Source organism: Vipera berus (genome assembly GCF_964194415.1).
Source record: "Vipera berus genome assembly, chromosome: 2".
Classification (NCBI taxonomy): domain Eukaryota; kingdom Metazoa; phylum Chordata; class Lepidosauria; order Squamata; family Viperidae; genus Vipera; species Vipera berus.
Window position 1 is genome coordinate 208,177,723 of NC_138203.1, and position 12,767 is coordinate 208,190,489.

The 12,767-nt window shown below is 38.8% G+C and overlaps 1 protein-coding gene across 1 annotated transcript; it reads right to left on the reverse strand.

The window, feature by feature from the left end:
- Positions 1-2,131: 2,131 nt before the first annotated feature.
- On the reverse strand, positions 2,132-11,477 carry RBM22 (RNA binding motif protein 22). The gene is made up of 11 exons (XM_081316987.1): positions 11,365-11,477; positions 10,793-10,846; positions 9,820-9,849; positions 9,019-9,151; positions 6,695-6,795; positions 6,368-6,540; positions 5,545-5,745; positions 4,690-4,854; positions 4,460-4,548; positions 3,477-3,611; positions 2,132-2,473 (listed from the first exon to the last, which is right to left on the reverse strand). Exons 1-11 carry the CDS (start codon positions 11,416-11,418, stop codon positions 2,343-2,345), a joined length of 1,266 nt encoding a protein of 421 aa, XP_081173113.1. The 5' UTR covers positions 11,419-11,477; the 3' UTR covers positions 2,132-2,342.
- Between the last annotated feature and the right edge of the window lie 1,290 nt (positions 11,478-12,767).

Sequence of the window (12,767 nt, forward strand, 5' to 3'; positions counted from 1 at the left end):
TAGTGGTGGGGGAGAGGAGGCAGGACTTTAAAAAAAAGGCAAAGCAGCAAGAGCAGCATTACATTGCTCCTTCCTTTTTGTCCACGCAACGGTAGGACTAGTGTCACAATATCACTTCTGCCATCACGCTTTATTGACATCCCCCTTTTTCCAGACAAAACTGGGAAAGCAGTCTGATATGAGGCATGCCTAAGTTCAGGTATAGCATTTTAATATTGGTTCTTGAGCTATGTTTAATTATTAAAAATGGCTGGGGGGGGAAGTCAATATTTTATGCAATTCATTTCTGAATTGTCGATGTTCATCCACTTTATAAAGTCTGGAAATTGAAATTGCCTGGGTAAGAACATGAGCATTATAACCCTACAATTTGGGTTCCAGCTATGTCAACAGGCCTAAAAGTCAAAATGCATGGTGGGATAGGTTTATTACTGTCTTTCCAACAGTCTGGATTATGAAGCAAACATTGAAGAGTGTATCTTCATTTTGGAGAGCTGCAATTATGCAACTGTGGTCATTTCTCACCTGGACTACTGCAACACACTCTGTAAGGGGCCATCCTTGAAGTCCATTCCGAAGCTTCAGCTGATGCAAAGCGCGGCAGTGAAAGCAGTCTTGGGGCCCCAGAAAGATGACCCCTATTACACCTCTGCTCTGCAAACTTCAATGTTGACCAATGTTTTTCCAAATGCAGTTCAGTGTTATTACCTTTAAAGCCCTTAACGGCATAGGTTCAGGCCATCTGATGAACTGCTTTGTCCAGCTAGGACAAGCCTATCCTACTCTTGCTGGCAAACAGGGACTACTTTAGATTGTTAGACAACTCCGACTATCAAGAGCCAGAACAGCCTCTGCTGCAACACCTGCCTTCAAAACATCTTACTTTTTTAAGTAAGATTCCTCCCCCTCTCCCCGATCCTTCCACAAGAGCCTGAAGACCTGGCTATGCCAGTTGGCCTGGGAACCAAATGGGGGGAGTTCCATAGTGGAGGTGGACTCCACCTCCCTCCCCTTGGTCTCTGTTCTCCATCCATCTTTTTGGTTACCATGGATCGACGACATCAGCAAGTCTTGCAGGCCCAATTGGCAAAAGAAAGCTCAGGACCGTATGGGTTGGAAACATGCAGACGAGGCAGGGGTGGGGTTCAGCCGGTTCGCACCACTTTAGCAGAACCGGTAGCTAATTATTTGTTGTCCAGGCCCGGAATGGACTTCCAGAAGCGGCATCCACACAGAGAACCGGTTGTTCGTATATTTGAATCCCACCACTGGGACGAAGCCTCCATCCGGCATCATGGCTAGCATGATGACAATTCTCGTTGTGTGCCTTCTTTTATTGTTCTATTATTTTACTTCTGTTTACACTCCTTTCATTTTCTTCCTTTTTATTAACATAAGTCACATAGTCACCCCATGGCAAGACAGGCAGAAAATTAATTTAACAAATAAACAAACTAAAGGCTAGGTTCAAACATCACTGAGAAAACCAATTAGGAATATTTTGTTTAAAAAAAATAACGAAATTTGAGAATAGGTAAAAAATACGATTTTCTTTACTAAAGACACGTTACAGACCAAGGACAGAGAAAGATGGTGCAAAGTAAATAATGAAACACATTATCTAAAACAACCATCAATAATCAAAAACTAGATTAAGGAATAAACCAGACAAGCTAGGGTAGCAAATGAAGGCCGTGGAGCTTTTACTTCAGGTCGTTTCCTCTGTAACAAGAGGATTAGCAAGCATGCAGAACTGCCGTCTCAACACTTTGATAGCATGTATTACAGCCAGGATCATGAATGACAGAAACAGCTTTGATACAAAGTGGCACACCATCTGCATGATCTTCAAAGGAGTCTGCTGAGGCCTTCTACTTTATGCCAGTCCAGCTCGGCGCAAGGAGGAATCTGGAGCTAATTTCAACAGTGATAAGAGTAACTGAGCTGTGAAGGTGTGTCCTAGACCTGAAGAGGCCTGGGTCAATTCCACTGTTAACTGACTGGCAGTAAGCAGACTTAAAATAACAATAAGCCAAAAGACTTATCAAAGGTGTGCAAAATGGAATTTATGGTGCTTGTAACTCTAGCAAAATGTTTTGTTTTTTTTAAAAATTCATAGCTATGCTTCTTCTTTTGTTTAAACACAAACCACCCTTTCCTCCCCCCCCCAAATTAAGAATTTTGGTTATTATACAGGGGATCAGTTTTTGTTGCTGTGAAACACAATAAAATTAAATCTGTGCCGAGTGCACAGAAACAAGGGCGATTTATTGTAACTGTATGTCATATGCCACAAATTTAAATGTCTTGTCCAAAGAAAAATAAGAAAGGAGTCAGTGGGGTTAAGGATTGCTGTGTTTTCCTGCATGTGCACCCATTCTTTGAGGATCTTGAGAAGGATAATGTATGGGGCCTGGAGCCCTCATAAAAGGAGGTGGAGGTCCCATTGCATGAAACATGTGTGGCCCAAATCCTGCAGGATAAAAAGAAAAAAAAGATTATGGACAATTCATTTCCCAATATAAAAGCAAGATGTTTTGCAAATAAAGGCAAGACTTAACAGCTCCTCTGGAACGTGCTGAAATGATTGGATTTTGAGCCTTAATATTTTTATTTACCCTTAATATATTTTGATTTAGCTGCCGTTAGTTAGCTGCATTTTTGCTTTTAGTTTTATCATATTTCAAGTGCATGTTGCCTGGAGGTTTTTGCATGATTTATAATTCAAAAATTCAAAACAAAATTCTTTTCAAAACAAAGCATCGCGAATGTATTTTTAAAAAAGAATTACGGTGGCAATTATATATGGGTAATCCTCGACTTACGACCACAACTGAACCCAAAATTTCTGTTGTTAAGCGCAACATTTGTTAAGTGAGTTTTGCCCCATTTTATGACCTTGCCATAGTTAAATGAATCACTGCAGTTTTTAAGTTAGTAACATGCTTGTAAAGTGAATCCAGCTTTCCCACTGACTCTGCCTGTCAGGTGACAAAAAGGTGATCACATGACCCCGGGACACTGCAACCGTCACAAACACATGCCAGTTGCCAAGCATCTGAATCTTGATCACATGACCCTGGGGATGCTACAACTGTCGTGTGAAAAATAGTCACAAATCACTTTTTTCAGTGCCGCACGTTTGAACGAATGGTTGTAGGTCAAGAACTACCTGTATAGATTTATACACTGAACCAAGGATTTGGTTTTTTACAATCAATCTGAAAATCTTCTAGTCAAAAAATAATTTAGACCCAACTATTTTCTTATCCCCTGGGTTTGTTTCGCAAAGGCTAGAAATGAAGAAAGCAAAAAATGCTGCTGAAATAGCAGGAGGGTGTTTTTTTTAAGTGACATTCCTGTCCCCCACTCTTTGCAAGTTTCTGAAGATGCTCAGGCAACGGAATATGCTCCTCCGTTCGTTCAAAGAACGGTACTCAAGCAACTGTTTCTCCAGGGTCAGAAGTAATAATTACCTGGGGGTGGGGGTGGCGCGATGCCAGGAGGCGGCGGGAGGGCAATGTTTACAACAGCTGGAGGGCCACTGGGAGGTAGATTGAAATAGTTTGCAGAAGCCGCTTCCTCTTCTGCTGCAGGAGGAGGTGGAAGAGCTGCAGGGCATAACATTTCGGTTGTTAAAACTTTTTCCAGCGACCTCAGTAGCCACACGTCTGAACAATTTAGGTCAAGAAAGTATCACTTACACCTGTTTTCACAACAGTGTCTTCATTCCAATAGAAGAGAATAGTTATAAGCTCAGGGTGGAGCTGTGGAACTATTCCTAGTCCCTGAATCTTGGTTGCTTGCAGATGTTTCGATACTCTACTACTATGTAGCATCATCAGTGCGAGTCAATGTGGGGTTTCCTGTCGGTTTATAAGTAGTAGTTTGCCCTGCCAGCAAAACCTCACACTGACAGTGATGATGCTATTTAGTTGTATAAAGGAATATCTGCAAACAAACATCCAAGCTCAGAGAACATCAAAACCTCACAACATCTTCATTATTTAGCAGAGATCCAACACGGATTAGGAGATGGAAAGGCACTGCACTCTAGCAGTACAGTCACTCTCTCATCCCAGACTGCTTCACAGACCTGTTGTTATGAAAAGCCCATATTAGTAATAAACAACCGATATCTCTTGAAAAGTTTCAGAACCACTAAAATAAATAAAAAATATAGACGTATGAAAAGCCCTTGAATCTAACCCTAGCTCTTTACACCTTTCCAAGAACTAGAACAATAGGCTTCAAATATCAATCCAGGCCTTCATTCACAGACTTGTTCTAATTCTTTATTCAATTTATAATTAAACAGAACTCAAGAAGTTCTACTTCAGTCCCTTTCGAGGACATAATTGCCTTCGAAGGTTAGACCAAGAAAAACAAATACGTCCTGCATTTCCCTTGGCTAAGGCTGTCATGATGGTTTTGGCAGAAGACAACTGCCTTGCCTTACCTCCAGGTAGACCAGGAACTGGTTCCAATTTTAGACCAGATTCTGTAGTCCCTTCTCGTTCCTTCTCTTTCCCCCTCGCTGCTTGAGATCTGAGATCCAGGAAAAGATGCCATACTTAGGATCGATTGTTAAATTAAGACATACTTAACTTCAAAGTTAAGAACTGTACTGGAGAAAAGAGTGGAACAAAAATGTATATTGCTTTCCCTTTTTTTTTCCTGACTACTTACCTGCCCCACTTCACATTAAGCCTGCGGCCATTCACAATGAGTTTGTTGAAGGATTTTTCTGCTGCTACTTCAGCGGCTTGTCGGGTAGCAAATTGGATAAATGCACACTGCTGCCTCTGGACCACTGTTATTGTCCGAATCTCACCAAACTGATAGAAGTGATTCCTGAAGAGGAAACATTCTGACACTGTAACACACGGTCTCACACACACCTACGTCACACCAAACTGAATTGGTTTTATAGCCAGTGAAGGAGGTTTGCCTCTAAACAGTTCACCAATTAATTATATATTTGAATGCTATTTGAAATTCTAAAAAAATCTTCAATCTGAAACAATTCGTAAGAGCCCTTGTTGCTATAAATATGTGTATATATAGTACCATAATTTATAATTTGCCAAGACTGCCCAAGAATCATTAGTAAACAGAATAGTAAGATGCTGACATAACTTTAACTGCTATCTTATTTAAAAAGACTTAATTTGGCATCCCTTCTCATTGCCACTCTTGGCTTGTATTATTCGTGAACAAGACGACACAGAAAAATGAGAAACATCTTCTCAAAAAACAACATTCTATATTGACTCAGAGATGTGCCAGTTTATTACATGGAAAAAATCAAGGGTGGGATATAGAATTTCTTGCATCAGTTCAAGCATGAGAATGCCATTAAAAATTTAATAGCTATCAAATGTACATAAAGGCTAAAAATAAAGCCTTGAGAAGCAAATTGTGCATGCTGATATCTATTACTGCCCATACACTTTTGACTGAACCTGGAAGAACCACTTGACAATCTCAAGTAAACAGTTATAAATAACACTAACAAGAAAGGAGGCAACAACAGGGACATACCTAAGGTCAGACTCAGTGATAGTATCGCCCAGACCTCCGACATACAGTGTGGTAATTGTCTTGTCATCAGGGGGGTCCAGACGAGGCATTGTAGAAGCTCGTTTGAGGAGCTTGTCAGCCACAGGATCATTTATACCATAGTAGCGATCTTTAATGTTCTGATCTGCAAGAGGATCATCTGGATCTGTAGGTTTTTCGTGTCTAAAGGTTCAGAAGCAATATTGTATGATATGTTGTTAAAAGTGGCTAAATTCGTTTGATTCATCGAGCCTTCTAAACCGTGGCCCTAATTTGGCAACATAACATCCAGAGAACTTAAAAAGGAAGCTAGATTATTAGGTGTGGTGAGATCCTGCAAGTATTGGAAATTCTTAAAAAAGCACCATTGCTGCAATTTTACGAGTTTCTCAATCATCAGAATCAATGTCTTAGTAAGTATTATCTAAGAATTATAACTACTGTCTCAACAGTAATAGCAGAGACCAAGTGGAATGATTATGTTGTTGCCACCGGAGCAAGAAAACCCAGATTCTACCAGACCCTTAGCCGACAGTCACTTTTGCAATAGATTGTTGTGAGTGAAAAATAAAAAAGGAACGTTTCCTCGAAGTGCTAAATGAATAAGAAAATAGAAATCCAATAAACAATGCTTTAATTTTGATATGTCTTGGTTTGTTGATGCATATGCATTATTTGGGGAGTAACTGCCTGAACTTTTGAGCCCTTTCCTTCCATATCTATCCATCCATCCATCCAATTTTGCCACCCACTTGCCAGGCAACTTAAAATTATAAAATTAATAAACTTCCACACTTAGTTATACCTGTAAGGACACTCTTCTCCCCTTTTACATTCTCCTTTCACCCAGAATGAACAAATATGAGGGCGGTTGCGCTTATAGTAAGGGGTGGTCCGAGCCAATTTTAGCAGCATGTCACTGGTAGACGTTGCCTTTCCAAGAGCACCAACAGGTCGAGTGCCATCAGAATTCATGATCTAGAAAAGCAGACAGATAGGGGTGGTTATTTTTTCATTAAATTTATATGCCACTCATCTCATGGTTTGAGGGGTATATAGTAACACCAAGAAATTTCATGTCCAAATATTGGGCTCATTTAATTTACACCACAAAAAAATAACATTTCTTCACCTCTCTTTCCATATTTTGGGTGTAATATTCTTTATTAACATCCGACTTGGGCATATCATCTTTAAGTGAGAGTCCAGCATCACGAACCTGAATAGGTAAACCTAATATTGAAGAACAAAATAGACAATTGATACAAAGCGAAAACAAAAGATATTTTTCCAAATAATAAATTTACCTCTTTCACTAAAGTTACATCATGACGCTCTTCATTCTCTAAATCTAGCCTATGTAATAATCAGACACCATAAATCCTGTCTAATCTGTAGCATATAGTCATATTTTAGTCCACTTTATTATATATTCTTTCACTCATTCTTTTTCTATTTCAAATTTCAATAAAAGTTTATACATTTCAGCAATTGCATGTTCCCTGTTAGTACAAAATTCTATTTCAAAATCAGTCCCACAATGTTCAATACCATGAACTCTTTTATCTTTAAATCCTTCTGATAAATGTAAATAAGAGAACAGCTGGCAACTAGAACCATCTGCCACCAATTGTTTCCTTCATTTTATTTTGTATTCCCCTAAATAAAATTCTAATTTATAATATAGCCATTTTTGTTTGCCTTTTATTTCTCAACTATTTTTTTTGTGTGCTGAGAGCCACAAAGGTGTTTTCAGACACAACCTGGATTTGTATCTATCCCGTATTATTAATATGGCCTATCTAACATAATTATTTCTAAAATCCACATGAACTTTGATTTTATTGTACCACAAATATCCATGTCACTCAAATCTCAGGTCCTGTAAAAAATCTACATTTTTAGCATTATAAGTGGTCTTCATTTAATGCTCACTCATTCAGCAACCAAACTTATGATGCTGAATGAGCGTAGTTACAACTGGACCTCATATTAACAGCCATCACAGAGTCTATGGTTACAGGATTGCAATTTGAGACTTCCCCTGCTGGCTTCCCAAGCATGGGGAATTTGGCAGAAAATTGGAAGTTGCACACATATGAAACCCTCACTTAAGATTAGTCCTCATTTAACAAAAGCAGCTGGGACTGCTGTCACTAAGTAGCACAGTCACATAATATTTCAACTTACAACCGGGTTACTTAACAATGGAGTTTTAGGTCCCAATTAGCATTGTTAAATGAGGAGTATCTATACTTGGATAACAGTCATCCATTTCCTTCATCCATTTTTTTGCAAAATTATTTCTCCCCTCTTGAGACTTTTGAGATTTTATTCCATATAACTATATTCCAATTCTCTTTTAACTCGTGTTCAGCTATGTAATATCGTATGGGGGCCATGCAGCACTTCAGGTTCAAAGATAAAAAAGATGTTAAAACATGGGTATAGTACAGGTAGTCCTTGACTTGCAAAAGTTTGTTTACTGACTGTTCGAAGTTATAACAGCACTGAAAAAAATTACTTATAACCATTTTTCACACTTATGACTGTTGCAACATCCCCGTGGTCATGTGATTTACATTCGCATGCTTGACAACTGACTCACATTTATGATTGCAGTGTCTCCTATCTTTTGCAACCTTCTGACAAGCAAAGTCAATGGGGACACCAGATTCACTTAACAACCTGTTACTAATTTAACAACAGCAATGTTTCACTTAACAAATGTGGCAAACGTCGGTAAGGGGCAAAAGTCACTTAAAAAATTTCTCAGCAAGATAAATTTGGGACTTGTGGTCGTAAGTTGAGGACTACCTGTACATCATTCTGAAACACACATAAATATCTACAGTGTTAAGACAGAAATGTTTTAAGATATAATAACCATAAAAAGAATGGTCAAGCTTTAAAACAGAATTGATTTAACTGATCTACTATTACTACTCACACAGATGTCCCTAAAAATATTCAACCTAATCCATTTTCTAACATCACTTCAAAACTAACTGTAATAACTCAAAGAGAATACAGAGGCCAGGATCTTAAAAGAACTATAAGTGGAGATTTATTACATATTTTTCCGGACTCTCCACCATTTATTAGTGGGATGAAGCAGGGAGAAAAACATTAAAACTATCTTTTCTGATTTCACAGAGCTTCCAATATTGATTTAATCAAAACAGTGGAACATGGATTGACTTTTTGACCTAGTAATTTATATGACAAACCCTTCTTTATTTTCACTATTAAGCACTATCAGCAACATCTGCCATTTCAAGAAAGACTCATTTCTCAAAGCTGATAAATTAGTGCTGTTTATGTCAACATTTTTCATCTTGCAGAACTTCAGGTATGCAGACTCTGATCTCCCAGTAACAGGAGCTCATTGTGTACTGGAATAATAATGTGTTAATTTTGTACTCATTGATTTAATGTAAAATGAAAACTACAAACCATATTCCAAGTCAAGAAGGCAAGTCTGACAAACATTCTTCAGCTTGCTGCACGTTTGGCACACTTCAGTCTTCTTAAAACGCATACGAACACCAGGGCACCAACGAAAAACTGTGAACGGCCTGGCACAGATCTGAAACAATTATTACATTAATCCTAACCAAAATCCATTTTAATGCATTTATTTAAAATATTTCTATTGTGCCTGTATTCTATACAAGTTTAGCTGGCTGACACACTTAACAGCCAAATAAATTCCTACATTAAGTCAGTATCTCAATTTAGGCATACACAGATATATCTAATTTTCCATTATTTATGTGCTATACTGTGGCCTGAAAGATCTGTTTTGAGAGATTCAGTCTTGTTGAAATAAAAAATAAGAGGTAAGCATTAAAGATTGTACCACTTTTCTTAAACAGAACGTATTATTCAAAAGTTGAGAGATTCTGGGTATGTTGCTCTGGTTTTTTATCACATACATATTCCACTGTCTAAAGTACCCTTGTGATTTAAATGTTTACCTTTACAACTAAGATACTTAGGTTTAAAGAAAAACAGCTAATTTATGTTTAGATAATGACACTAACAATTTGGATTTACACATCCAAGTTAATCCAATATATTCAGAGTTCTGTAATATTCTAAATTAAAGCAAATAATGTTAATTTAAGATAATGGCCAGGTTTATACAATTTCCTAAGGAACAGCGAAATTACCACAATTCACAGAACCCCAAGCTACTTCTTGTGTGCCATTCTTTACAATTACATAAGTTCTTGTTTCCAAAGGAAAGCGTACCTTGCATTCTTTTCCATATTTTTCTTTGGTCTAAAATATAGGAAGGAAAAAACATTTTACAGCAGATAATTATCCCAAAACAATGTATTTCAAAAGTCAAGATTTGCTTTTTCATCACTATCCAAGAAGCTCATATGTATTTTGTACATGACTTACATCTAACGCATATCAGTCTCCAATCATCACTAAAATCAAAATAACATGCAAGAAATCTTCACTCTTCATCTTCCAAGAGTCCAGATATCATAGTCCTATCAGAAATCTATTTCTTTCTTTTTTTTTATTGAAAAGTTTTAACATACATTTTATCTTTAACAGTCCCCCCTCCCCCTCCCCTCTCCCTCCCTCCCTACCCCTCTCCCCCTCCCCCCCCACTTCCCAGAGCTAAGTACAAGGTATAAAAACAAAAAACAAAAAAAACGATCATAAACATCCATATGCTAACAACCATAAACTCTAAAATCTATCACTCTCTGGCTCATATAGGATAATACAAACACTATTAATATTAAATATATATAGAAAAAAAAAGGAAAAAAGAAAAAGAAAAGGAAGACTTATTCAAATGCTACATGAAACTTTTTAGTCCTATATTTGTTCTGGATATACTCAATCCATTTTCTCCATTCCATAATATAACGTTCTTGCGAGTGATCTTTCAAATAAGCCGAAATCTTTGCCATCTCTGCCAGAAATCTATTTCTTGATCTCCAAGAAATTCCAGCATGCCATCCTCTTCAAAGTTAGAGCTAGCTTTTAATGTACCCCAAAGGATACATATATACACAAATACCTTAATGTACTCGAAAAAGGGTATTCACACATGGTGAGTATACAGATCTTTTGCCTTACTAAACATGTAGAACTATCAAATGAAACGTTTGCTTTAATCTTGACTATGCATCCAGCTAAATTAATGTTTTCCTTTTATCTTTACTGTGCGTTCAATATCATTCTGTCACAAACAACATACCATTCGGATATAGGGGTTTTCTCCAAGACAGGTCTGGCACAAAATAGGGAAATCCTACAGGAAAAAAGTACAATTATTATTCCAAGACCCAAGATAATAGCACACCTCATCCCTACCCTATTGTACACCAACAGGGCTGTAGATTAAAAAAAAAAAAAGAAAATGACACAACTCTTCCAACTCCACACATGGTTGAATTCCTACAGGATCACAAACTAAATGCTCTAAGCTTGCCTAAATTAAGAGAAAGGAAGCCACGCGCTTCATTCCTCCAGGTGAGCTGATGATCAATGTACGTGGCCGCAACGGTCCCTCCGTGTGACCCCGGGAAGGAAGCTAGCCAGACTCCAAAGATCTCGGCTTCTCTATCCTGCCACAGGAAAAGCTCAGAGCAGGCAGCAGCCCCCCGGCTTGGGCACGCTTCTCAACATCTCTTCTAGAGCAAACGGAATCGAAGCCTCTTCGGCCACGAAGCGGGACGATGTCAACAGACCGCCCGATTCAAAAGCCACCTTCTCCCTCCTATCAAAGCCGGGCACCCAAACCTAAAGGACAACATTTTATTTTTTTACCGCATCCTCCCAGTTCTGCCGATTATACGTGTTGGATCCCAAAGACGTCGCCATTTTATTGTGCTTAAAGTTGAAAGGAAAAAAAAAGCGGGCCCGGAAGTAGACGCTCTGCACTCCGGAAGTACCTTTCCATAGTCTAGGTCAGGGGTAGGCAACCTCGGCTCTTTTATGACTCATGGACTTCAACTCCCAGAATTCCTGAGCCAGCTATGCTGGCTCAGGAATTCTGGGAGTTGAAGTCCATGAGTCATAAAAGAGCCGAGGTTGCCTACCCCTGGTCTAGGTCCTTAACCAATGGCTGTAGGGGGCGGATAAGAGTGGTGTTTTGTTTTTTTAAATGCCCCATTAGATGAGACCGCTTCCTTTTGATCGGTTGAACCGGAAGTGCTTCTCCTGGGCTTGTCCCCAAACCTGACCTCCAAGCGCGGGCTGACTTAACTGCTAGCGTGAGCAAAGCGGAGGCGACTTACACTAACTGTCATTCAGTTGCAGACTAAGATGTAAGCGAGTCTTGGGGAGGGGAAGAGTCGCAATGGACACTAAGAGAAAATGGCCGGTGCATTTTTCAGCACTCTAGGCGGGGTAGATCGTTAGGATACTCGTAAGTACAGCATCGTATTTCAAGATTAATCCCAGCTCGGCTTCAAAGCACCGCCTACTCTGCAGGTATTATTTATAACTCAGCTGCTATCTAGAAGACCCCTTGAGTAAAGCGAACCTTGCTTCTGAGTAAATTTATACGAGAAAGGAGGAATCGATTATGCCTACGTTTCTGAGCCGTAAAACTCAGAGCATACTTGTCTTTTTTCGTTTTCATCCTCCCCACCAAGTCATAGTCATTACTATAAGATGGGCAGACATATAAATTGTTTAAATGCTACTAGTATGCTAATAATTATTGCTTATTGGATTGATTTAAGATCATTTCCCCTTTAGCAAGAGTTGATTTTGGTGTTGTTTTTTTAGTGAATTATGGAATACTGTAAGCGGTAGATGTACTCAACAATTGGCTGTTATTCCAGCTGAAAATGTTAACATTGATTTCATGCCATCAGGTTGGTATCAACTCTTAGTGACCACAGAGATTTTCTGCATGATAATCTGTCCCTATTCTTGTATTTAAGATCTTTTAACAGTGCAATTATCACTACTGTAACTAAGTCCATCCATTTCGCTGCTAGTTGTCCTCTTCCAATTTCCAAGAATTAGAGCTTTTTCCAGAGAGCTAAGTTTTTGCATAATGTGTCCAAGATAGAATAGCTTGGTCATTTGTGTGTTGAGTGACAACTCTGGGTTAACAGTTCATATTAACATGGTCTACGTCAGTGGTGGCAAACATATGGCATGCGTGCCAGAAGGGGCACTCAGAGCCCTCTCTGTGGGCAAGTGCGCCATCGGCCCAG

Coding starts and splice junctions, on each gene's coding strand:
- RBM22 (XM_081316987.1), bottom strand. CDS start 11,418: ATGGCGACGTCTTTGGGATCCAACACGTATAATCGGCAGAACTGGGAG. Junction 10,847..11,364: donor GGCAGAACTGGGAGGATGCG/GTAAAAAAATAA, acceptor TTTTTCCTGTAG/GATTTCCCTATTTTGTGCCA. Junction 6,541..6,694: donor CCCAAAATATGGAAAGAGAG/GTGAAGAAATGT, acceptor CTGCTTTTCTAG/ATCATGAATTCTGATGGCAC.